The following is a 25,785-nucleotide window of genomic DNA, read 5'->3' as shown; positions in this document are numbered from 1 at the left end:
TCAGTCAGGAAATTTAGCAATCCCACTTTCAATTGGAGAAATATGAGTTGCTACGCATGTAACATCCAATAATATGAATGTTAGCATCATGAGCACAATATAACTAAATTCTTCATGGGACCATGGTTAAGCCAATCAGGTTGCCAGTTTCTCCTACAGGCTCATCAATTGGTTGGCATGGCATTGGATTGAGACATTAAGACAGTGGGCCACTCATTCACAACTAACCAATAATCACTTAGGACAGTCAGTAATGCACCCATTCACAACTATTTAATAATCACTTGGGACAGTCAATAAAATTAATAGCAACAGTCTACAGGCCGACTGGTTTAAAACAACCAATTGCCATAATTTTTTTTAGCACAGGCAGATCCACGAGGTGGCAAACCAGACGGTCAGTCCAGATTGATCAACACATTCACTGAACCATGCAAGATAAACCACTGAACCATTTGGGGAAACGAAGGTCAAAACAACAGCCCTCTTACAAAAAAAAAAAGAAGAAGAAAAGAGTCCATGTGTATAATTTCCCAAGTTTAAAAACCATCCGTCATCATCTTTAATACGAAATCCTAACCACCAAAATCTTCACAAAAATTTTCATTTGCATAAAATTATGGAAAAGAAAAAGATGCATCTCTTCTAAAGGTTAAGAAGAAAAAAAACAAAAGAAGCTGAAAATGGTATTTATTCGGATGGCTTCTTTTTCTTTGATCGGTGCTGAGATTGCTTTTTAGGTGGATCCTTCAAAACCCCTTCTTTCTTGTCTGCCTCTGCAGCCTTCTTCTTGTCTTTTCTCTCCCTTTTCTTCAGTGCATGCATGTGCACTCTGAGTACCGTTGCGTACGAAGCTTGAAACCTTAGGTGATCCTTGGCTGACAGCTGAATTGTGCATATTTTGTAAAGAGAGACAAAAACCAAGATTAGTATATAGCTGTTAAGAGCAGCACAAATAGATATGGCACATGCAGTGTGCGTGGAGGGAGAGAAATGGTTTGCAAGACATGGGATAAGGCAGGGAAGTGGTTGTAAAAGGAGAGTTTAAAATTCTGGCAGAGTATAAGATGGTTGATACTCAAGGATATGACATATATTAACTAAATGAAACCACCCAAGTCGTGGGACACACTTTAATAGTTAATATCCAAAATTTGGATTGATTTCGCATTCTTAACACTGATTAATAATGTTCTGCTGGATTTAGACCATTGACTATTTTTATTTTCACCATCTGTTAGATATCCACCAATCATCCATAGTTAAGAAATAAAAGCAATGTAATTTCATTTACGAGTCATTTAAATCAAGGTCAATTTTGAGTTCATGATACACGTGTACAGTATCTCAGTGCATGTGTATCACTCTTAAAAAGACTATGAATTAAAATAGATTTGTTTGGCAGAAAGGAAACAGTTTCACTGTGCAAATTACCTAATACCCTTGCTAACTGGATGTTGTCCTTGGCTTCTCTGGTTGTATACAAAAGATAAGACCCAAATAGTACTCTATGATTAAAATTAGGTAGGTATGGCTGTATGGGTATTAGGAGTTTTGAATGCTGACATGATGCACTAGCACCAATCATGGTTGACATAAAACATGTGATGGTCCGCTTCTCATCTCAACCACAATTTGGTCAGAACAAGTAACTTTTCCACACCACAACAAACATCACGTGCATTAAGTAGGCTTGGGAAGCTCCATTGGTGGTAGACCCAAAGCCTGCCCAAATTATTTCTAGAAAATCCCTCTTAATGTCCTTTTAGTTTATGAGAAATCATATGGTGTTAAATGCCCACACAAAGTCATACCATGGGTGGGAAATTTTCACAGTTGCACAATCACTACCCTGACAAATATGGTCAAGTGTGGGGAACCAGCAGCTTGGGAGGTGGTGGCTCCCCAACATGAACAAACTGGCATGGAAATGATGGAATCGAATTCACAACATTCTGACCATTATTCCCATTGGTTTATTTTTCAAGGTGAAAGAGCTTCAAGCTAGTTTTCTGCAGGAGCCCAGGGGCTTACTCCAATGTGTGTTTGCCACAAAGCACAACATTGTGGCAACTGGCAACTCATCAATGACGCATGTGGATGTGGTATGCATGCGTAGATGTGACTAAACCCAATAAAGTAGCATCACGACATATAGATGACAAAATCAGAAAAGGATAAATGAGGTTAGTATAAACCTCCAACATTTTCTTCCTTTTATCCATCTTTGCATTTGGGATTAGTGTTTTTGGAACAGATGAATGCAATAGAGAAAAATTGAGAGGGCGTAAATACTGTATAGAAGGGCATTGGGGCAACAATGTAATAGGGCCTCTTTGGAATGTCCACCAAATGCAGCAGGATCACATCCGCCACTTTAAATGATAATGCGATGAACGATGGTCAGACTGTTATCATTCAGTTCTTATCTTTGGGCAGATTTGGGATGGGAGTGCTTAGCGCCAAGGTTACATGGATTGTGGTCGCTCCGATATGTGGTGCCGGAACAAGGATGTGGTCCGCTACTTCCTCTAACATGGGGCATAGCCGGGGTATGATTATGTGGGTCATTCCCATATATGCAATATAGGAATTGATATTGTAATTTGTATATGAAATGATGAATATTAGTATTAATCTTTACGATGTGAATATATTACAAGTTAATCTACACTAGGAGCATAGAACCATAATTCCAGGTCTGTAAAAATACTGATCTGGAACGCATATGGCCCATACTTCGGATTGTGGGATTTGGAATGTAAAGATAGAGGGGTTGGTGATTCATGTAGCATTGCTTAGCACAACCCAACATCTGGATTTTGCAAATGAGCCAAATTCATCCACTTATGCAAAAATGTGCATAGGCCAGGCAGCATTCAATCTAGTGAGGAGATGCAATGCATGTGCACTAGCCACGACTCGTGTGATGCAAAAGTCAAGTACACCAATAAGATGAGGTTTGAGGTTGATAGCAAATAATATTGTGACAAGCATTGGGGCACAGTGGTTGGCAACTGAAAGGGGCAATCCAAGCAATAGAATTAAGCCATTCTTTGGGAATATGAGAATAAACGGTTTTTCACACTGGTGTTTCCAATACTGCTTCCCTTGTCTGCCATACAAAAGAGGAAGTGGTTGGACAAGCAATCAACACTCCCTTGCTTTTCAAGGGTCCATAATCTGGGCATTGCAATTGGACAGGATTAGAAAAAAGGACATGGGTTTATGGTGTAGCAATGGGTTGGATGAATGAATTTCGATGTATGCAAGCAAAGCAACCCCAGCCTCAAGCATTTTCAGTAAATTTCATGTGGTGATCTTTTTCATGTAGGCCTGCTTGGAAAGAGAGACTATGGTGACAGATTGAGGCGTTTTGGATGGGAGTGAGAAATGCATAGGGCTGTCAATAGATCAAGGCCTGGGTTACTATGGGCCTATATTTTGAACTGTTTAGGCTGTGCCTATGGAAACTTTTGATTGGTTTTGCTTGGCCTAAGCGAGATATACATAGGCCTGTCAAGGGGTCAGTCCTATGTTAGCATTGGCCTGCACCCTGTCAAACAACCATTCACTCCAAAAGCTCAAGCTGTCAAAGTGTGCTGTATCAATGTATATCAAGGGACCTTATCACTTCAACACCCCCCCGCACGTGCGGGGTGAGAACTCCGCATGGGAACATACTGACGAGGGTGGAGGGACACTCACACCATAGGCAAGGCTTAATTTCCCGGTCCCTGGGCCGGACCTGATTTTCCTGACCCCCCGTGGGAGAATAATATATTAGCGAGGCATATTTGCTGCACTCGAGATTCGAACATAGGACCTTCCACTCTGATACCATGTCAAACAACCATTCACTCCAAAAGCTCAAGCTGTCAAAGTGTGGTGTATCAATGTATATCAAGGGACTTTATCAATTCAACACACCCAGCCCATTCATAAACCTAGGAGTTGTATGTTTTCGTAGAGACTAGCATGGGAGATGGGACCCTTTCACATTAGAAGTGGCACAAGGAGCAGACAAGGAGTCCAATTGGTTGAACGAGATCAACAGTCAATATAGACAGGTTCTAGAACATCACCCAATGATTTATGTGCCGTGAAGATTTGTATGAAGACTCAAATCTCCATCTTTGCTCAGCAGTTTCCTGAGATTATTGCTCATACTTTGATGTGGCTTAGTCTTGTCAGAACTCAATAAGTGAAGCAGATTCCTAAAGCATAGATAATAGACCCTTCACATTAGAAATTGCACAAGGAGTTCAATTGACAATTTCTAGAATATCACCCTCCTATTTATGTGCTATGAAGTTTTTTGATTATTATCAATACTCAAAATCTTCTTCTTCACCAGCAGTTTTTCCTTGACAAGTCATAAGACTGTTGGCAAAACCAAGCAGAATTCAACAGAAGCAAAGCCAAACTTCCATGGAAAGCCTGCTTTGGTAACTTTAAGAGATGATCAGTCTACTAGATTCTACTAAGTTATTCAGAACATGGATGCACCCACAATATTTCTGCATGCGTTGTCAACTCTCAACATGTCAAATATTGTTTGGTTGATGGACTCTAATCTTGGTCTGTGTTGTAATCCCATGCATTCTCTGAAAACATAAAAACACTATGATGTTGTAAATTACATCAGCATTCCTTCTTGACCACAGCCTGATTGCATGATCCAAGGGCCCATTTCATTCTAGGTTAGAACTAGCTAAACCTACAAAACCTATGGTAACCTTTGCTCAATCACTTTTCATCTCCTCGGATTGTGCAAAGCTCTAGATAGCTTCAACGTAGAGCTATTTTTATGTAGGTCATTCAAAGACCTAGAGTAACCCACTTTGATGTTCAAGGATAACAGGTACAACTCAAACATCTGTTTTTAGCAACATATTTATCAGAACTAATAGATATTGTGCAATGTTACTCTAATTAAGCATAACAGTCCACTATTTGCTGAGAGTATTGAATTGGGCTGTCTGGTGAATTTATGAATGTGGTTACGCATGTCTAATGTTTACACACCGCAATTAACCATTAGAATTAGAAATCAGAAAAAGATGCATATATACCACATTTTTGAAAAATGTCCATCGGAGCTTCTATTCGCCCAAATCACTTCAATCCACTATTTTAATTCTAAAAGCTATAGCACGAGTGGTCAAAATCTGCTGTAGAATAATATAATTTTTGAATGAAAAAGGTGAAAAAATGAATTAACATTGAAAAAAGATGCGGTCCTTTTCGACTGCCACATGAGTAACGGCCGTTACGGCCCCTATAATGGCCGATACGGTCCAGAAAAACCAACTATCCTGTTTCACTCCCATATCGCGTAACGGTCATGGCCGTTACCTATATGTATTGGCCTTTACAGCCATATCGTAACGGATACGGAACACCTTTACTGTAGATTAACACCTCTAAGCAGAATCTAAGTTTCAGACTCAAGCATGTATTTAGATACAATTCTCGCAACCAGACTGAATTTACTGCATATGTAAACTTCCAGCAACTATGGTAAAGTTTCAGTAATCAGACACTCAATTTTGTACCCCATATGTACAACATAAGCATAGAAGACTTCAACTTTGATGTTAATAAAAAGAGACACCAGATTCCACAGGGGAGAGATAAGGAGAAAAGTTTCTCCGGCTTGAATAAAATAGTGTTCAAAAACCCAAAACATTCCACAAGTTTGGTCCTCCCAAACTGAAAGTGCAGCAAGTTTTCATCATACAACTGATAACACAGCTATTTATATTCCTAAAAGGCTAAAACTGACTTAAGTCCCCAGTCAATCCCTGCCACCAGTTTGATCCTCAAAAGGTATTTAACTATTTATTAAAAATGCCTGCTTGAACAAATAAAACCACCCCAAACATGTAAGTAGATGCATGTAGAAGGGGGTGTGGTCCACAAATGATCCAATGAAAAGCTTTCAAAGCATTCATTTGGCCCTGACTAACTCATGATAGCTTTTCAAAGTTCTATGCAACTTGAAATTAGCCTCCCAGAAACCTTCCATATGAATGCAATTAGCTTTAGTCTGACAGTGGGCAGCGTTGGGGAACAAGCCTTGGGAACTTCCTTTCATTTTTAGCAACATTAGAAAATCTAGATTAAACATTTCGTTTACTCATTTAAGAAGATAGTCATATATTGAAGGTCAATCTTTAGCTGTTGAGGGAGCTGGCCGATCTTTTTGCACACCCACCCCCTTTTTTTCTTTGAAACCAAGGGAACTCCTTCCCAATTACTTTTGCTTGCTAAAAACAGGATGCAAAACTTTAGATGCAAGAAATGCTTTGTACAATGGGGGGATGCTGATGTCAAGCAAGACTGATCCTCTTTGTTTAGGCCTCCAACCCTGTTGCTAAGGGGTCTTTGGATGCCTATAAAGTTTGAAGTTGTAAACACTAAACACTGGAAAAGAGTTTCAGGACTAAAAACTGTTTACATGCTATCTTGTTTGGTTTTTAAGTGGCAACATGTTTACAGGTAAACAATGTGTTGGGTTACAATGCAAAGAGTGGTTATTCCCACTACAGAGCTTGGGGCAATAAATGGCGGTACATACCGCCAAAATCTTCGAACCACATAAAAAGGGCTTGATTCTTTTGGGGTCCTAGGAGATCATCAAGGGATGAACATGCTGGATAGATTGGATGTCCTGTACCCACCACAGTGGGTTGACACATGATCTAGAAGGTTTTTAATGGTGGGCATCCCATCCCAACTATGCCCTATGAAGGGACGCACATGATGGATGTATTGTGCACATAACAATGGACCCCACATAGCATGCTTATATCAACCATTGTGTTCAACTATGTATAATGTCTTTTCAGGTATAAAGACTCTACATGTAACTTGAAACATAGGTTTTTATGTGGAAAAAAAAGGGAGAGTTTACCTGTAAAGTGTTTACAAAGGAAAATTTTGCCATCCAAACATCCCTACCTATAAGTGTTTAACACTAAGGATTTTACATGCACCCAAATGACCCTAAGTCCATCCACTATTGCCATTGTTGTGGACTTGTCTTAGACTGCTCCAAAGTGTTTGAGTCTGACCTGTTACTACTGCAACTGTTGGGCCTCTCCTTGGACTGTTTTGGGCCACTTTTGGTCTCAAAACAGTGGATCAACTGTGCTGGATAATCATGGATCAAGTAGAAGTATGAGTTCTGCTTTGTGTCCGACAAAGCTGCTGAGCAATATAGAAGCATCAGGTATCATTCATAGCTCTTCGCTCGGTGCTTCTTTTTTGGTTATCTTCGCTTTGAAACCACAATGAGTTGCATCGTTGGGTTGCAATAGAAACCATAGAATATGCATTGAGGGGATAGTCTAGACTCCAGAGGAGCCTGTTCGGCGGTCTTCATCATCCTACTTGTAGAAAATCTGTATACATACGTCAAAGCTTCAAATCCAGTTAGGGTAGGACACCAAAGCCATAGCTCCATCTGTGCAATTGAACTATCTGGGATTATCCACGGGGATCTTTATTCTTCCAGTTTCTGGATGCATCTCATCTGAGGTATCAGTGGTCTGGGAGGCTATCAAAATGCACTGATATGTAGGTCAGGGTCCCCAAACACCAAAGCTTGCTAAGGTGAAGGGTTGGTTTCCCCTTAACTTGATGCCAACTTCCTTAGTGCGGTACTCATCTCCCACTCTCACAGAGGGCATTCTAAATAAACAAGAAACAACCCGCTAATCTCCTGACCTTTTGGACATGGTAATACCTACGTTGCCGTAGATAAGCTTAAATATATACTCACTTTTAACTCACTAGAAAATGATGAAAATGGACGTTTGTGTGTGTAGGAGTGCTCCCCTACGAACCGTAGTGTAGGGGAGCTATGTGCACTCTTAAACCAGAGTCGAGGATAGATGTGGAATGCCCACTCTTTATTTTTGACGGGCCGACCGTGATGTGTGCGTGAAATCCACTCCAACCATTACATGTGCCATCCCATGTTAAGCCCAGGGACAAAAATTAGGTTGACCTGTGATTCAGTCAACCTATGATTCAGGTGGGCCCCAATGAAGGAAGCAGTTGGGAGAGAAGCATCCATTGTTGAGTTTTAACAAGGCCCACCGTGATGATTATGTGAAATCCACTCAAACCATTATATGCCACACTAAAATTTAGGCATGGGACCCAAAAATCAGGCCCGTCCATGATTCAAGTGGGCCACACTAAGGGAAACAATTCGGAGGGTGAGCATCGCCCTCTACTCGGTTTCAAATCGCGTGACCCACCTAAATCAAGGATTAAGCTGATTTTTAAGCCCTATGTGGCTATGTCTAATATTGTGTCACATACCTCGGAGTGGATTTCAAAAATACATAATGGTGGGGCCACGGGCCACCCTAGCCAGACAACCCCTTTACATACCCTGTGTTAGGTAAAGCATAAGGCATTTACGTAGAAGGGGGAGGCATTTATCTAGCAGAGGGGTGTGCTGGCAGTGGGCCCCAACATGAGATTTTTCTAAAATCCACTTTGACCATTAGGTGTGTGACCTAATATTAAATGTAAGGCTCAAAAAATATAACCCATCCATGATTCAGGTGGACCACATGATTGAAATAAGTGTACAGGGCGACGCTTACCCTCCAAACTGATTCCCTTGGTGTGGCATACCTAAATAATGGCTAGGCCTGACTCTTGGGCCTCATGCCTAAATTTTAGTGTCGTATATAATGGTTTACATGGATTTTACATAATCATCACAGTGGACCCTATAAAAAATCAACTGTGCACGTCTCTCCCTCAATTGTTTCCTTTGGTGTGGCCCACCTAAATCACAAGTCAGTGTGATTTTTTAGCCCTAGACCTAACAATGGATGAAGCAACTATTGGTCGGAGTGGATTGTGCATACACATCACGGTGGCACCCGTAAAAAAAATCAGGGGTGGGTGTTCCACAAGGACTTTGGAATGTAGATTTAAAGTGCACATAGCTCCCCTACTATATATATATATGAAATCGAAATTGAAATTTATTGAGAAAGCGAAACAAGAGACAAAACAAGTATTTGGCAATCAAGTTCTACATCCTTGATGCAGGCTGAGCCACATCGACAGGGCCTAATTACCATGGGCGAGGCCCAAATCCATTAGGCCCAAGCCCCACAGTCGGCCCATTAGGCCAACCATGCAATACCAATAAGTAGCCATGCAATAAAATCCCATTAGATCTTCCCTATCTATCTCACATCTTTCTTTGATTAGTCTTTTACTTTTGTAATAAATACTTAGTTGTCAATAACACTAAGAAATTTTCCTTTTTTTGTACATCCAAGAAGTCTATTTAAGGATCTCAGGTGAGTATTCTCAAAGCACTTGTGAATTCAATAAAATTCTGAATTTATTTTCTACTTTATTTGTGATTTTTAAAAAAAATAAGCTTTAGCCTAGATGTGCCTATGTTGGGGGGATCCTTCCCCATTATCAAAGAAGTTCTGGATAAACAACGAGTTGATCATCCTTTTTTCTTGATAAAATCCCTAGTTTTTATTACTTCTCCCCGAATTTGCATTTAGATCACAATATTCTGCTTCTAAATTCTTGAATCATAAAATCTACATCTTTTCCTTTACTCTTTTTCATTGTATCCATTCCTTCTACCCCATTCACCTTTTCCTTTACAAAGCCCAAATGTCCAATTGACAAGGGGAGACTGCCAAAATTTTGGCAGAAATCTACCCTCCTAAACCAGTCCTAAACCTCTTCCTATTCAGACCATTAACACTCTGAATCCAGCCCATTAAAAGCCCAGAAATCCAACCCATTAATAGTCCAAATCCAGCCCATTAACAGTCCAAATCCAGCCCATTAAAAGCCCAGAAATCCGACCTATTGTCCAAATCCAGCTCCTATTCCAGCCCATTAACAGTCCAAATCCAGCCCTTATTCCAGTCCATTAAAAGCCAAGAAATCCAGCTCACTAAAGGCCCAGAAATCAAGCCCATTAGCAGTCCAATTCTAGCCCCTATTCCAGCCCATTAAAAGCCTAAAATCTAGCCCATTAACAGTACAAATCTACCCCCCATTCCAGCCTATTAACAGTCCAAATCCAGCCCATTAAAAGCCTAGAATCTTGCCCATTAACAGCATAAATCTAGCCACCCATTCCAGCCTATTAAAAGCCTGGAAATCCGACCCATTAATGGTCCAAATCCAACCCCTATTCTAGCCCACTAAAAGCCCAGAAATCCAGCCGATTAACAAGTCAAAATCCAGTCCCCATTCAACCAATTAGCAGTCCAAACACAGCCCTCGTTCCAACCCATGCCCAGAATCTCAGCCCTTTAATTCCTCAGTTCTAGCCCAGAATGTTTTCTAATACACCGGTGTAAGTACCTGTAAATAGTTAATAATTAATTACCAGTGTAATTCCTGCACCCTTTTCAATGCTGATGCTGACTGGTTGCTTTTTTAACACTAAAATCGAGGAAGGTGCGAATTTCATGTGGGCCTCATTGTGATGTATGTGGCTTGTCCACACGGTCCATTTATTTTGCGGGCTGATTTTAGGGCATGAGCCCAAAATTGAGGCAGATCCAACACTCAAGTGGACCACGCCAGTGAGAATTGAAAGCCTACCATTAAAAACTTTTTGGGGGCCCTAGAAGTGTTGGATCAAGTTGATATTTGTGTTTTCCCCTCATCTATGTCTGTGTGATCTTATGGACGGGTTAGATGATAAATACACAATCTTGTGGACCCTAGGAAGAAAAAAAAATCAACGGCGGATGTTTTACAACCATGGTTTCCTGTGGTGTGGGCCACTTGATCTTTGGATATACCTCATTTTTTGGCTCATGCCCTAAATTGTTCCAATAAAACAGATGAACGGTTTGGATATCTCACATACATATGGTGGGGCCCACAAATTTAAGTTGGCACCTTTGGGGCCACTTTCGAGGAGGAAATACTCCTTTTCTTTCAAACAAGAGTAAAAATTAATAATTTACTATTTACTTTTATTTACCGGAGAAATGAAAAATCAAACACTCCTTATATTCTATCCATTACTACAACCAATTAATAGCATATAATTAGCATGGATATCCTATCCATTACTTTGGCAACATCTCTCCCTTGATACAAAGTCTACCCATAGAGGTCACATTTATCGAGGAAGGCTTACCAATCAACAGTGAGACAGTTTCATCACTGAGCTATTCACAAGGGTGGCCAACTTGAAAGCCCTTGTTGGCCAGCTATGAGGAGAACAATACGGGGAGCAACTTGACCCCACCGGACATCCTCATGGTAACCGAAATCCGCAACCTGATTTTCAACTCAACTGGAACCTTCAGTGAATCAAAACGGTACTAGTCATCGGGAGTCTATTTATAAATTCATGCAACGGCTCTTTACAGAAAGTGCCTATAACAACTCGATAGAAAGTCCAAGAAAGACTATATCACCAAGAAAATACAAGCTAAAGTTTCGAACTTCATAAAGTTTCGAACTTCACGGATTACCTTGATGCAAAAGCTTTTATCAAATAGATTACAATGCTTAAAGATTATTTTGCATGGTACGAGAAGAACGGTGTTCAACAAGTGGCCTTTGTCAAAGTCAAGCTGAATGGCTCAAGAAGATTGGTAGGATGTTGACGGTTAAAGTAGTGGACAAAGAGGATACCTTTCTAATGAGTGTCTATAAGCCAAGAAACTCCATAACTATGGTAATGAAGAAAATCCCCTACTACTAGGATGGCCGTAAGTATTACGAAAAGCACATAGAAATAGAACAACCCTAGATAGAAACTGTATCACAACTAGAAGACCCCCATACTGAAATTGTGGTCGAAGCTGAAGTTGAAGGTCCCACTCTTATCATAAGCCATCTCCTTACCACCACTGATGAAGCGGAGATTAGCAATGGACTATTATTTTTCATATGTGGGTAAAATGTCATGATAGGTTATGTAAACATGATCATTGGTGGCGGCTGTGCAACGAACATTATCTCACAAGAGGTAATTGATAAGCTCAAATTGCCGACTGAAAAGAATCCAAAGCCGTACAAGGTTAGGCGGGTTGATAACATTGCCATCCTCTTGACTCGAACGTGTTTGGTGTCTTTTAAAAAAGGCGCTTATAAAGAAGGCATGTGGTAAGACACAATTTTGATGCATGTCACCGTATCCTTCTCTATCAACCTTGACTCTTTGACTAAAAGGTACAAAATGACGATGCAGCTAACATGCATACTTTCCTGTAGCGAGGTCATTAAATCCACATTTACCTGTCATAGCCTACATCGCCTCCTTCATCTACGCTCTTATCGTTGACATCAACTACTCTTCTTATCTACTGTGTTCTCACCACAACATGCCAAAGTTCGAGGAAGAGAATAGTTAGAAAGGTTACCAATTAGGATAAATGTATTCCCAGTGAAGTCAAATCCATGCTCCATGACTTATAGGATGTAATCGTTGATGATTTGCAGAGGAATTGCCTCCATTGTGGAATATTTAGTGCACCATAAATTTGGTTTCTGGAGCGTACTTACTTAATTTACCAATACACAAAATTAGTCCAACTGAGTATGCCAAGTTGAAGAGTCAAGTGAGTTGTTTTTTTAAAAAAAATGGCTACATCCAAGAGAGCCCAAGCCCATATGTTATGCCCACCCTCCTTACCCCTAAGATGGATGGGAGATGGTGTCTACGTGTGGACAATTGACCTATTAATAAAACCACAGTAAAGCAACGCCACCATTCCTCGACTTGATGATAGGCTAGACTTGATGCTAGGTGCTTCTTGCTAGTGTTATCTCGAAGATTGATCCTCGTGGTGGATATCACCAGATTTGCATCCGACTTGGTGACAAATGAAAGACGGCATTTAAGACGGAGGACGGTCTCTATGAGAGAGGCTAGTTAATGCCATTAGGTCTCGCAAACGCACCTAACACTTTCATTTGTGTCATGACCCAGTTGTTATACCCCTTTATTGGTAAGTTCGTTGTTGTATACTTTGAAAACATTCTTGCCTAGAGTAAGTTGAGGGAAGAGCACCTCAATCACTTGGGTCTTGTCTTCAAAGTCCTTCACCGCGAGCGTTTCTACATCAACCTTTAAAAGTGCACCTTCATGAGTAAGTCCATGATCTTCTTAAGGAACATTGTCTCATCAAGAGGTGTAAAAGTGAACACTGTCAAGGTGAAAGCCATTGTTGATCGGCCGAAACTTACCACCATCTCAGGAGTTCGTAATTTCCATGGTGTTGCCACATTTTACAGATCCTTTCTATGAAACTTCAATAACATCATGACTATGATCATCGATTTTATAAAACAAAGCAAGTTTCAATGGTTAAGTTCAGCAACAAAAGCATTTGAGGATCAAGCATAAGATGACAGAAGCTCCAGTTTTGAGCCTTTTAGACTTTGGAAAGGTGTTTGAGGTGAGTTGGAATGCTTCCAAATTGGCATTGGTGGGGTCCTTGGGAAGGTCATCCAATAGCATTCTTCAACGGGAACCTCGTCAATACAAAGCATCAACACTCCACTTATGACTTGGAGTTCTATGTCATTGTTTAAACTATTTGGCATTGGCATCACTATTTGATTAGCAGAGAGTTTGTCTTATACTTTCATTATTTTTTTGAAGGGTTATGAATAATTTTATTGAAAAGCAGCTTGACAGACAGTCAGGGCAAATAATACAAAAAAGAAAATTACAAAAGCAAAATAGCTCGAGCCACATTTATGTCGACACGAAGAAGTGTTGTAGCCCATTCAAACGCATCCCTTTTTACCTTCCACAATACTTGCTCCCATGGATTTGCCTTGTTGTCGAAACAACAACCATTTCGCTCAACCCAGATATTCCAAAGGTAGGCCTGAAGGATCAATCTCCAAAGAGTTAGTCTATCTCTCGATAGGAGAAAGCCATGCCATGCCCAAAGAAACTACGGAACTGACTTCAGCGCTACCCATATCACCACAAAAATACTTAGAATGTGGATCCAAAGCTGAGTTGCATAGGGGTAGTGAATTAGAAGGTGATCAACTAACTCAGATATGAAGAAGTGTTGTAGCCCATTCAAATGCATCCCTTTTTGCCTTCCACAATACTTGCTCCCGTGGATTTGCCTTGTTGTCAAAACAGCAGCCATTTCGTTCAACCTAGATATTCCAAATGCAGGCCTGAAAGATCGGTCTCCAACAAGTTAGTCCATCTCTCGAAATGAGAAAGCCATGCCATGCCCAAAGAAACTACAAAACTAATTACGGTGTTACCATATCACCTCGAAAATACTCATAATGTGGATCCAAAGTTGAGTTGCATAGGGGCAGTGAATTAGAAGGTGATTAGCTAACTCCACATCACTCATACAAAGAAGGCAAATATTCGGAAGAGACATTCCCCTCTTCAGAAGATTGTCTACCGTTAATATCTAATTTCTACCCGCCAACCAGAGAAAAGATGATACTTTTGGAGGGGCAGAGGACCAAAATGCATGTGGAATCACACCATCTGCGGCAAGCCTTGAGGGACGAATCTTGTTGTGGAATGATTTTATTGAAAAGGATCCGAATGAGGTTGTCGGCCAAACCAAAGAATCTGTCGAATCAGGAGAAGGGTGAAAGTGCTGGAGGTGGGCCAATAGGCTTACTGGATCTTCTGTTTCGCATTCAAAATAGCTCCTCTGCATGGGGATGCACCCCTTCCTCCTACATCAGAGAAGCATTTATCAACGGTGATGTCTTTTTCCAAGGACAACATTGCTAAGGAAAGATCTTTCCCAAGGGCCTCTCACCACAACATGGATCCTCCCAAAACCGAATCTGCGAGCCACTCCCAAGATTGAAAGATGAGAGAGCTAAAACCAACTAACGTACCGATGCAATGGACTTGCAAATCCCTGAAGCGTGGTAAAGCAATGAGTGCTCGGCGTGTATCTAAACTTTGATTATATCCCCGAAGCATGGTATAGCAACGAGTGCTCGCCATGTTTGATACTTTGATTATGAAGCACCAGAGTATCTAAACTCTCAACAAAAGAAGAGTGCTCGTTGTGTCAAGTGGACTATAAGAGTTCTTCTTTGTCATCCATCACAAGGCTTACAAGGACAATTGTGTGAATTTATTGTCATCATGTCTGTCACTGTTCAGGGATTTGGAGAGATACAACGCATGCAAAAGACTAGGATTTTAGATGTATTTATATAAACATTCTTATTGGAGCACATGTGAGATATCCACGTTTCAGCATTTATGATTGGTATATGTTTCAGGGGACAACTTCGTCTACTAGCCACGTCTATTCATGTACTTGTGAGATAATTACATGATGGTGGGTGTAGCGGTCACTTAGGTTGTGATAAGGCCTTGCTCTTGTTGAAGATAGATACTTTTGCCCTCAGATAAAACCGGATATCAGGGAGATCTACCAGTTATGCAAGGTTTGCCAACTCGCTAAGGGCCAAAAGAAAAGTAGATTGTATCAACCATTATCGATCCCACATTCTTCGTGAGAAGATCTCAGCATGGACTTCGTTTTGGGTTTACCAAAGACTGCTCGATAAGTTGACTCAGTGTCTGTAGTTGTTGATCGATTTTCAAAGATGGTTGATTTCATACTACGTTCGACTATAACAAATGCCCTCAAGATTGTTTAATTATTTTTTTGAGAGGTTATTCATTTTCATGGGCTTCCTAAGACAATTGTGTCCAATCGTGATACCAAATTCACGAGGTATTTTTGGAAATCTTTGGTTAGTAACGAAGACCAAGCTTTAATTCTCTAGTGCCTACCACCGTCAGACTGATGGACAAATGGAAGTAGTCAACCACAGTTTGAGCAAGTTATTATGGTGTCTTAACCACGATTATATAGCTATATGGGACCTTGTAATACCCATGGTTGAATTCTCCCATAATAACTCATCAACACATAATAACTCATCAACAGGTCTACAAGGATGTCATCTTTTGAAGCAGTGAATAGTATATGTTCACATCTTCTAGTCAAGTTTACTTCTCTCTCTACCTATAGAATTGAGACCAAGCGTAGAAGTTTATGATTTCATTAGCCATATGTAGCAAGTGCATGATGAAAATTGACATAACATCACTGCGAGTAATGAAAGTTATAAATAGTACACAGATGCAAGATGTCGATTTTTCGAATTTGCGGAAGGCAACAAGGTTTTTGTCAGTATTTGTCCTGAATGGTTGTCCCTGAGTCCTCGAATAAGCTCCATCCTCGCAATACGGGATTATTCAAAATCCCGAAGAAGATTAAGACGAATGCTTATGTTTTAGATCGCTCACTAGATTTACCTATCAGTCCTACTTTCAATGCGAAAAACCATTCCATCTATCGTCGACACCATATCGATGATGGTATTGAGGAGCAAGCTATTAGACATCACACTCCCGACCATTTTGCCACCTACAAACACAATCATCGATGTTTTTGATGACCAAATCATCTCCACACGCCAAGGCGGTGACCAAAATTCCCATCTGTTGGCAAGGATGACCTCTCTTTGATGTTATGTGGATTACAGCTACAAACTTTTAGTATTTGAATCTTGACCTCTAAGAGCAATATCATGCCATTAGCTTGCCGGAATCGAGTACTTTTAAGCTGGGGAGAACTGATGCAAGCCGAGCCACATCAAGTAGGCCCAAGACCCATGGGTCAGGCCCAGATATATTAGGCCAAAGCCCAAGCCCAACAATTAGCCCATCAACAAAGAGGCCCAAGCCTCCTAATTAGGGAGCATAATCCAATTAGCCAACCATGAAAAACTAATCAACCAACCATGCAATAGAATCCCATTAGAGATTTCTTATCTATTTAGCATCTTTCTTTGATTAGTCCACTATTTTGTAATAAATCCTTAGTTGTCAATGACACTAAGAAACTTTCATTCCTTGTATGTCCAACATGTCTATTAAGAGCCTCATATGAATATTCTCAAGGCACTTTTGAATTTAGTAAAATTTTGAGTTTATTCTCTACTTTAGTTGTGATTTTTGTGTTAACCTTAGTTTGGAGGTGTCTACGTTGGGCCGATACTTCCCCATTCAATCGATCACGTCAAGCTGCGCCAATCTAGTGAGTAGTGGGCTTTTAGTATGTTATATGGGGATAAGGACCGATGTCACCTAGATTATCGATTTCCAAGAATTTGGTTGTGTAAAGTAATACCAAGGTTGATACATTTGATGGACTAGGTTGGCAATAGGGTATGTCTTAGATAGCATTTTCTACTTTGAGTTCTTAGAAGTAGAGATTAAGGTTCCTACATGGGACAAGGTTTTGGAAAATGGAAGAAAACCTCTCCAAGCATTTGACATTCTTCATGTAGCGCACAACTTTTTTCTTTGTAAGCAACAAATTTTTGTTGAGTGTTCCCAAAGTGGGTGAAAGGGACGAGCCATCAAGGCAATGTATAAGAGTTCCCTACACATAAAGAGGATCTATCAATCCCTTCCCTTCCTTCATAAGGGATCAACAATACAATTCGATGCACAGTTAATTTGCTTAAATATAGCCTCCCTCGATTGAGGTAGAAGTCCAAAATCATTATAGACGAACGTCAATTTCCATAGGAGAGCACACCTAGATGCCCAAGCAATACTACTATGAGAGTCACCCTCCACAATTAACGGGCCGTAGAAAAGGCTCACAAATATTTCCACACCAACTTTGACAGCTAAAAGTGCTGCCTAATAAGAGGATCCCTCTCCCACTGGGCTTGAAAGAGTAAACTAAACCATGCTCATCCTTAGGGCCCATTTGGTAGCAACAAAAGTTTAGTCTTGGATAACTTGTCTAGGTCAGGCTCATCTCAATCTTGTCTATTTAGGTTATAGTGTTTGGGACTAATAACTCATATTATTTGTCAATCACGTAGGATATATAAGGATTATTTTGCACATGTGCATATTGAAAACTTGGCACGCACACACACATGTGGTGCTTGAAAATATCTGGTGGCACACATACATAGCGGGTGCTTGAAGATGTATGACAACACAGTTGGCACATGTGGGGCGCTTGACAATGTATAGTGACACATGTGGCAAATGTGGTACATGATGGGAATTTAAAGGTTGAATATCACACATTTGTAGTGCTTGATGATGGATAGTAGCACTTGTGGCACATACGTGCCAGAAGAGAATAGTTCAATATGTACCATATTGGGAACAAACGGGTATGGAGTTTTCTTAAGAATAAGAAAAACCCTAAAATGGTGTTTAAAAAAATAAAATAAATAAAAAAGAAGAAGAAGAAGAAGAAGAAGAAAAGAAAAGAAAAGCCTATCCCCCTTTTTTTGGTAGATAAATCACAGAGAAGAGGCTTACTCCAAACTAGCTAGTCAAAGACAAAAATTTTAGTGCTACCGAACAACACCTTAAGGATAACCCTTGTCCTCAACAATCAAGATTCTAGGTAGAACTACCACAATTATTCAACTTTCACCAGGGCAGGGGTGGGGAGGTCAAACAATCCACTCTGAGAGCATGCCAACGACAATCATCTAACACCTCCAGATCACAAAGGAGATTAAGTAATGAGAACGCCGGATCATTTGTTAAACAAACTACCCCAACTCCCAGCATCTTTTAATTTTACTAAGGATACGCTCATGGCTAGAAGGGTATTCTTCGATTATTTTTTTTCCAAAGTTCCCAAAAATCACAAGGGGAAGCATCCTCCAAAGGATCTTACCTCTAGGATCAAGAGTGCCAAAATTCCACCCAAACATCAAAAGTCTCCCATAGAGATAGGCAATACCTATTCTACTTTGAAAAGGTGAAAGAATTACCAAATTCTCCAAGCCACACTACAATAGATAAAGAGATGGTCAACAAATTCTACATCCCTTTGGCATATCATACACATATCCCCGGTGGACAATTCCTATCTTTAAGATTATCAAGATATGAACTTTATTGGCTATTGCTATCCAAGAAAGGAGTGTCAAGGCCCCACACTTTCATCTGGGGGGGAGGAGGGAATCCAAAGGACACATAACCTCGAGAAAAAGTTTGGCGAAGAATGAACATCTAAAGTAGGAGCCCACACCCTCTCATCTTCAGCATAAGGTAAAGACTAAAGAGGCTTCCCTTCCAAAGATATCAAGAAGATTAGCCAGCATCTCAATCTCGAAGCCCCAAAAGTTAGGTTCCCGTAGAGTTTAATAGACCAAACAATTCTTGCATTCAACACTTCATAGTTCTTTAGAAGAGTTTTGAATTGCCACGTAATAGTCTTGGAAATCTATTGGCAAAGGTGACATCTTCAAGCCACAGATCCTCCAAAAAAATGCAACCTTTCACCTTTGCCAACGTTAAATCTTGAGCCTTTATCTTACCCACTCCTTTGGATGGACCATCAAACTTTGACTTGCTTTCCAAACAGAGGAGCCCTTCCCCCTTGCTGGCACCCTTGGATCCCTCTCTCCCTCAAAACCATATTTTCAAGCCACAATTCTTCTTCACAGAGCCTCTTGCTCTTTGTGAAATCTCCACCATCACTTGCCCAAGAGGGCCAAATGTCTCTCCCTAATCCTTCCTATTCCAATTCCTGATTCAACTTTCAGCTTTTGAATGTCTTCCCGTTATATTAAATGGAACTTGTGAGCATCCTCCCACACCTTTCATCATTCAAAAAAGAAAAAAGAACAAAATAAACCCCCCCACACCTTTCATGTAGTGCATAGTAGTGGTTTTATTTTGAGAATAAAAGTTTGCTCAATTGAAATCTTGCTTGGTTAAGCTTTTGGGCTTGATTCCAAAGCTCAAATAAGGCAGCCCTTCTTGTAGCACCCTCCCTGAGTCCTTTTATCCATTCTAGCATGGTGTATTCTTCTGCTTGTGTATGAATTGGATCAATGAACTATGGTGGAATTGGAGAACGAAAGATTTTCTTACAAGTGGTAGCAAAGTTTACAAAAATTTCCAGCAGTTATCCGTTGCTGAAGTGTCTAGGTAAACCACTAATATTCAAGATTTGTCATATCCGCATTCCTCAAAGTAACTTGTCCTATTGGTAATGAAACTTCATCAAAAAGAAAAAGGAAGAGAAATTTGTCATGATGTGAAGGAAAAAAGAGAAAAAACAAAGGACAAAAGACACTTAATGAATGGTAGCTCCAACCTTGTTGCCTAGCTAGACATGAAATCCCCTCCTAAACAAGAAGATTAGACACCTAATTTGCCTCCTATTGAATGAGATGTAATGAATCTAAAATGAAGAACATGGAAGCTGAACTGCCTTGCTCTGATCTCAATACAATTAATTAAATCCTTGACACTCTTGTAGGGGTGAACAACATCTTTGCCTCTTTTTGAATCTCTCTCTACTCTTTGCCAAATGAGAAAAGTCGAGCTTAAGGGATCCGATAGGATTTATTCAGTCTATCAACCAGCATCCTGCTCCATTCTCACCATTAGGGCTATACACGAACCAAGCTAGCCCCATTAACACGCTCAACTCGGCCCGACCCGGAACTAAGTTCCGGTCGGGACCGGCCATTTTCTTCAGCCCGAAACTAAGTTCGGATAGGTCCCAGTTCGGCCCGACTCGGCCCAAAACCTGACTCAACCTGGCCCGACTCGACCCAACCCGACTCGGTCAAGTGGTCTATATGTATATATTTTTTTCAAAACCCTACCCGTCCCTTTCCCCTTTACCCTTCTGGGATAGTTCATCGCCCATCTTTGAAGTGACAATGACTCATCCAACTCACAGACGTATAACTTGAACAGCCTAGATTCATCCAAATACAAAAAGAAATTATAATGTCCTGACTAATTAGATTTTTTGTAGAGTCTATAGTTCAACTATCTAAACCGTCGATCGAGGGCTTTGTAATGGACGCGGATTACTAGCCAAAACCCTTCCCATGAACTTGCTGTAAGGTCCGAAACTGGCCCGAACTCGCCCGATTGCTGATCGGGCCGAGTTCGGGCTGTACATGTTGGCTCGTTGACCCGGCCGACCCGGGTTCAGGCTGGGTTTGGCTGGTGACCGGGCTGGGCCGAGTTGAGCCCAGTTCAACTCGGATCGACTCGTGTACACCCCTACTCATCATCCATAGCTAATTCCAACAATTGCAAAAATCGTCACTTTGAACGCATGGGAATCTTTACAAACTAATGTCCAAGAAACCATACAACTTCTAATCCTCTCGGTAACGACGACAAGGCCCTCTTCCCACCAGTACTTCCTCCAAAAATCCCATTATTCTGTTTTGCTCCAAAGACCACGGGATAATCACCTGACGCATTTGCAAAGAATCCTCTCCTTGACAACAAACCACTCAACCACCCACAAGAAGCTTCAAATGACCACCAATATTGACCAAGGCACACCAAAGATTGATTAAGTTACATCAAGCCCTCCAAGAAATGGGACAAGGACCAAATGTTTAACCATCTCCTTGCTCATAATTTAAACAACACGTATTAGGGTAATGAAAATATCTTAGAGAAAGGAGAAAAGGACACCATCAATTAAAGAAAAGGATAAGCATCACAAACATACAGTGAAGCACTAATCACACCCTCTTTTGTTAAAGAATCTATCTAGGAGTTGGCTTCTCTGGGATAAGATTGAAAGGTCGTTTGTTAGCAACAAAAGTTCAATCATTCTCCATGCTTTGTCCACCACTCGTCTGCACAACCCAATAAAAACAAGGATTGCTTGTCGAAGTCTTTTGAGCATCACAAGGCTTATCTCGTTCAAAAGCAAGACACCTTGTCCCCTTTATGGTACACAACAAACCATGCTCTTGTCGTGCACATGTGCCACATGTGCTATACATGTCACACATGCAGTGTCAAATGTGCCACATACAACCTTTTGTCCCCTTCATGCGCTACATTTGTCAAATGTGCAAAGTCATACATGCGACCCATGTGCCACATGTGCTAATGTATATCGTCAAGCGTCTCACATGTGCCACCATACATCTTAAAGCACCCTTCATTACTACGTATGCCACCAAACATTTTCAAGAACCACACAAGCACCACATGTGCTAAGTATTTAATGTGCACATGGCGCCACATGTGCAAAATAATCCATCCTTATTTCAAGTGCTTGACAAACGGTATAAGAATAACTAGTCGGGGACAACATGACCAAGCCAATCAAGACTGGCACAAGCCTGACCTAGAAATACTATTTGGGATTGAACTCTTGTTGCTATCAAACAGGCTCTATAGGAAACTATAGAACTAGAAAACAACCCTTATTAGGGAAACCAAATTCTGGCTGATAGTAATGGTCTCCAATAAGATTTAAGACATAAACAGTTATCCAACATGCCCCATAACTCTCCACATGGATCTCTTGAACTAATTGAAATAAAAGATCTACCTTAGGGCACTCCTTTAGTCCACACCTCACAATGAAGGGCACCTTAAGGGAAGCAAATTTACTCGAAATAATAATAACTCCACAAAACACCCATCCCTTCTTTATGTTGGATGCTTTTAATGAGGCATAACCATGTTCTTGACGAACTTGTCCTTCCATCTTCTTCATTTCTTTTTGTTATGTTAATTTCTATTGTCAAGCCGAAGATCTCTCTCCTAGCCATCAAGCTTGCCTCCATTCTCTTGTTGTTGAAGAAACTACTCATAAGGATTACACAAGATTTTAGTTAATTTTTCATCATTGGTAGTTGCATGACAGATTAAAGAATCTATTTAAAAAAGAAGAAGAAGAAGAAGAAGAAGAAGAAGAAGCAAAAGCTTTGTTATTCTTTTAGCTTTTTTGTTCTTTTGCTGGGGTTCTCTGATTTTTTAAGAGAACAAGTGATCTTCATACAAAGAACTATTTGTTAAGATGATTATGCATGGATGTTTTGTTAATCAATCATTTGTTTGCTTAGATTACTAATAATTGTTTTTTATTGAAACTATGAGATTGATCATTCCTTTCTAATTTCCTTTGTTTTTAATGTTTTCATCATTTGATTTTATTTTTACTTATTTGTTATTTTTTTATTTTAAAAAAATCATTTGCATGTATAGAACTGTCCCCTTGCCTAGCTTTTTGGAGATTGTTGTGCCATACACTTTAGGAAACTTAACCACTTTGCATCCATGACCATGCCATGTGTCCCAGTAACACTGGTTATAGTTCCATGTTCCAAAAATCAGGAAAAATTCAAGTTTCACTGCAGAAACAAAGAGCTGCGACGGTAAAATGGTGGTGTTGGAAACAGAGGAGACAACATTTATGTGGTTCATCACGTAACCATGATAAATCATTACACTAGCAAATGTAAGGAGTGACTATCTCTTCTCGTAACATTGCAATGAGGAGAAACTTTGAGGTTGCTTGGATGACTACCTCTTCCTATACATTGCAATAAAGAGAAACTTTGGGGTTGTTTGGATGACGACCTCTTCTTATAACATTGCAATGAAGAGATCCTTAGGAGTCATTTGGATCCCCGGAAAATCCTTAGTTGTAAAGGGTTCACAAGTAAACACTTTACAAGTGGGTGTTTAGATGACATTTCTTTTCCATAAAGTACTTGTAAATACTTTATAAGTAAACTCTCCATTTTCTCTAGGAAAAAAAAAAAACCTATGTTTCATATTACAGGTAAAGTCTTTACACCTAAAAAGACATTATACATAGTAGAACACGATGGTTGATACATATGCCTACCACGTGGGGCCCACCATGATGGGTCCAACACATCCAATTTGACCATTTGTGTGTCCCTTGAGGCCCTCCTACCCAAAAAAAAAGACTGATTTATCATCAGGTGTGATACACAAAAGGGTAAAGTTGGGATGGGCTGTTCGCCATTAAAAAACCTTTCCTGTTGTAATGTGTGCAGGACATCCAATCTGTGCATCACATGCATCCCTGGATGCTCTCCTAGGACCCTAACAAGAAATCCCTTTTTATGTGATTTACGGATTTTGGCAGCATCAAGCTCTACGTGGTATGGATACCCACTTTATACATTGTAAACACTATACAACTTAGCCAAATGCATAAAAAGTTTACCTATAAACTCTTTACCACTTAAAAGCCAGAATAGATAGCATGTAAACAGTTTACAACTGAAACTCTTTTCAGGTGCAAAGTGTTTACAACTTGAAACTTTACAAGCATCCAAACAACCCCTTAGGGTAAACCATCTCACCTTTTCTCTCCACCTTATAAATAAGCGAGCCATAGAGAAAACCATCCCTCTCATCTTGCATACATGAGATAGGGCTGTTACGCACAACACTTCTCAGAAACTCTGTACAGTGCACTACTGCTGGGCTGTAAGAAACTATAAATACATGTGACCCTTATGTGCACATGCATTGCAACGAGTCACTACACTATTTGATATATGCCTATATGTACCTACACATCAATTCATGTGTAATATGTATATATGCGCATATGTATATTGCGAAGATATCTTCTATGGATGATATTTTTCTTTTGCCACGAAACATGCTGAACTCAAAGCTAACCATTGATGCACAATAAACATAAGAATGGACCAAGTGGTCAGATTTTCACGTACGAAAACGCAGAGATAGAGGGAGACGTGAGATTGAAACTGTACCGAAGTAGAGATTTTCTTTTTGCCATCGGTGGCACGAACAAGGCATCTGTATTCAACAGCACCTTTACTCTCCAATTTATTCTTCGCTGCCTTAGACTTTAAACACGCTGCAAGGCCCGAAAATCAAATGCTCATTTGATTGAAGTTAAAAACAGAATTTTCAAAAATAATAATAATAATAATAATAAATTATAAAAGTGAAAGACGAAAATTTACAGCGTTTGAAGGTGACCCAAACAGATCCCTTCTCCTGGCTACGCTCATACATGTTCGTGAGTTCGCTCAGAAATGGATCTGGTTGCAAAAGAACCTATTCAACAGAAAGAAAGATGGAGAAAATCCAACATCAGTTTCAGTCAGCAAACAATGCCAGAAGTTTTTTTATAAAAAAAGTCATTCATGTAACTCAACACGACGAGACGCAAGAAATCAAGAAACCCAGAATGATTTATGTGTCCAAACAAGGCTGCAAGACATAAAATTCAGAACCTTCAGCGATCCAAATCGTTCGCAGAGAAAAAGATCAAAACCCGATACAAATTACAGTCTGATTACATGATTTGATACAAGAATATCGACAATCGAACAGGATTTGAAGCTCAAAACATATTTTAAATACCATCAAGATTTCAGGAGAAAAACGCAATTACGGGGAAATCAGAAATTTGGTAGAACCCATAAAAACTTCAACGATAAAACAAAATAAAACGAAAAAAAAAAAAAAAAAAAAGATAAAAAAAGAAGAAGAAAGCTGTAGTTGAAAACTGTCGATTGGTGAAGAAAGAGATTTACCATTAGTTCTGATGTTAAAGAAAACGAAAGAAAAAACCTCGCTCTCCCTCCCCTCTCTCGCTTGGAGATCTTGAATTTGCGAAAGTGCCCTTCAGTCAGGTCGGGGCCTGGAAAGCGGTTTGGTTAGTGACCCCAACACCAGCTAGCTGGTGTCAAAGCTCTGTGGGCCCCACCATGATGAATGCGTTCTATCCGCGCCGTCCATCCATTTTTTCCATCTTATTTTAATATATGGTCCAAAAATGAGGCAGACACAAATCGAAGGTGGACCACACCGGAGGATAACAGTATTAATTGAACGTCCACCTATAAAACATTCCAAGGTACACTGTCATAGGGAGCGGATTGCCTGTGACCCCGGGCACAGAGATATTCCTGTGCCGGGGCTGT

At 40.2% G+C, this 25,785-nt stretch overlaps 1 protein-coding gene across 1 annotated transcript; it reads right to left on the bottom strand.

The window, feature by feature from the left end:
• Positions 1–669: 669 nt before the first annotated feature.
• On the bottom strand, positions 670–25,550 carry LOC131240139 (signal recognition particle 14 kDa protein). Its single transcript, XM_058238211.1, has 4 exons — positions 25,396–25,550; positions 24,820–24,913; positions 24,604–24,710; positions 670–885 (listed from the first exon to the last, which is right to left on the bottom strand). The coding sequence occupies exons 1-4, from the start codon at positions 25,396–25,398 to the stop codon at positions 691–693; spliced, it is 399 nt and encodes a 132-aa protein (XP_058094194.1). The 5' UTR covers positions 25,399–25,550; the 3' UTR covers positions 670–690.
• Positions 25,551–25,785: the final 235 nt, after the last annotated feature.

Source organism: Magnolia sinica, chromosome 3 (genome assembly GCF_029962835.1).
Source record: "Magnolia sinica isolate HGM2019 chromosome 3, MsV1, whole genome shotgun sequence".
NCBI classification, from domain to species: Eukaryota; Viridiplantae; Streptophyta; class Magnoliopsida; order Magnoliales; family Magnoliaceae; genus Magnolia; species Magnolia sinica.
The sequence above is the reverse complement of the archived record's forward strand: the minus strand, read 5'-3'. Positions and strand labels throughout refer to the sequence as shown.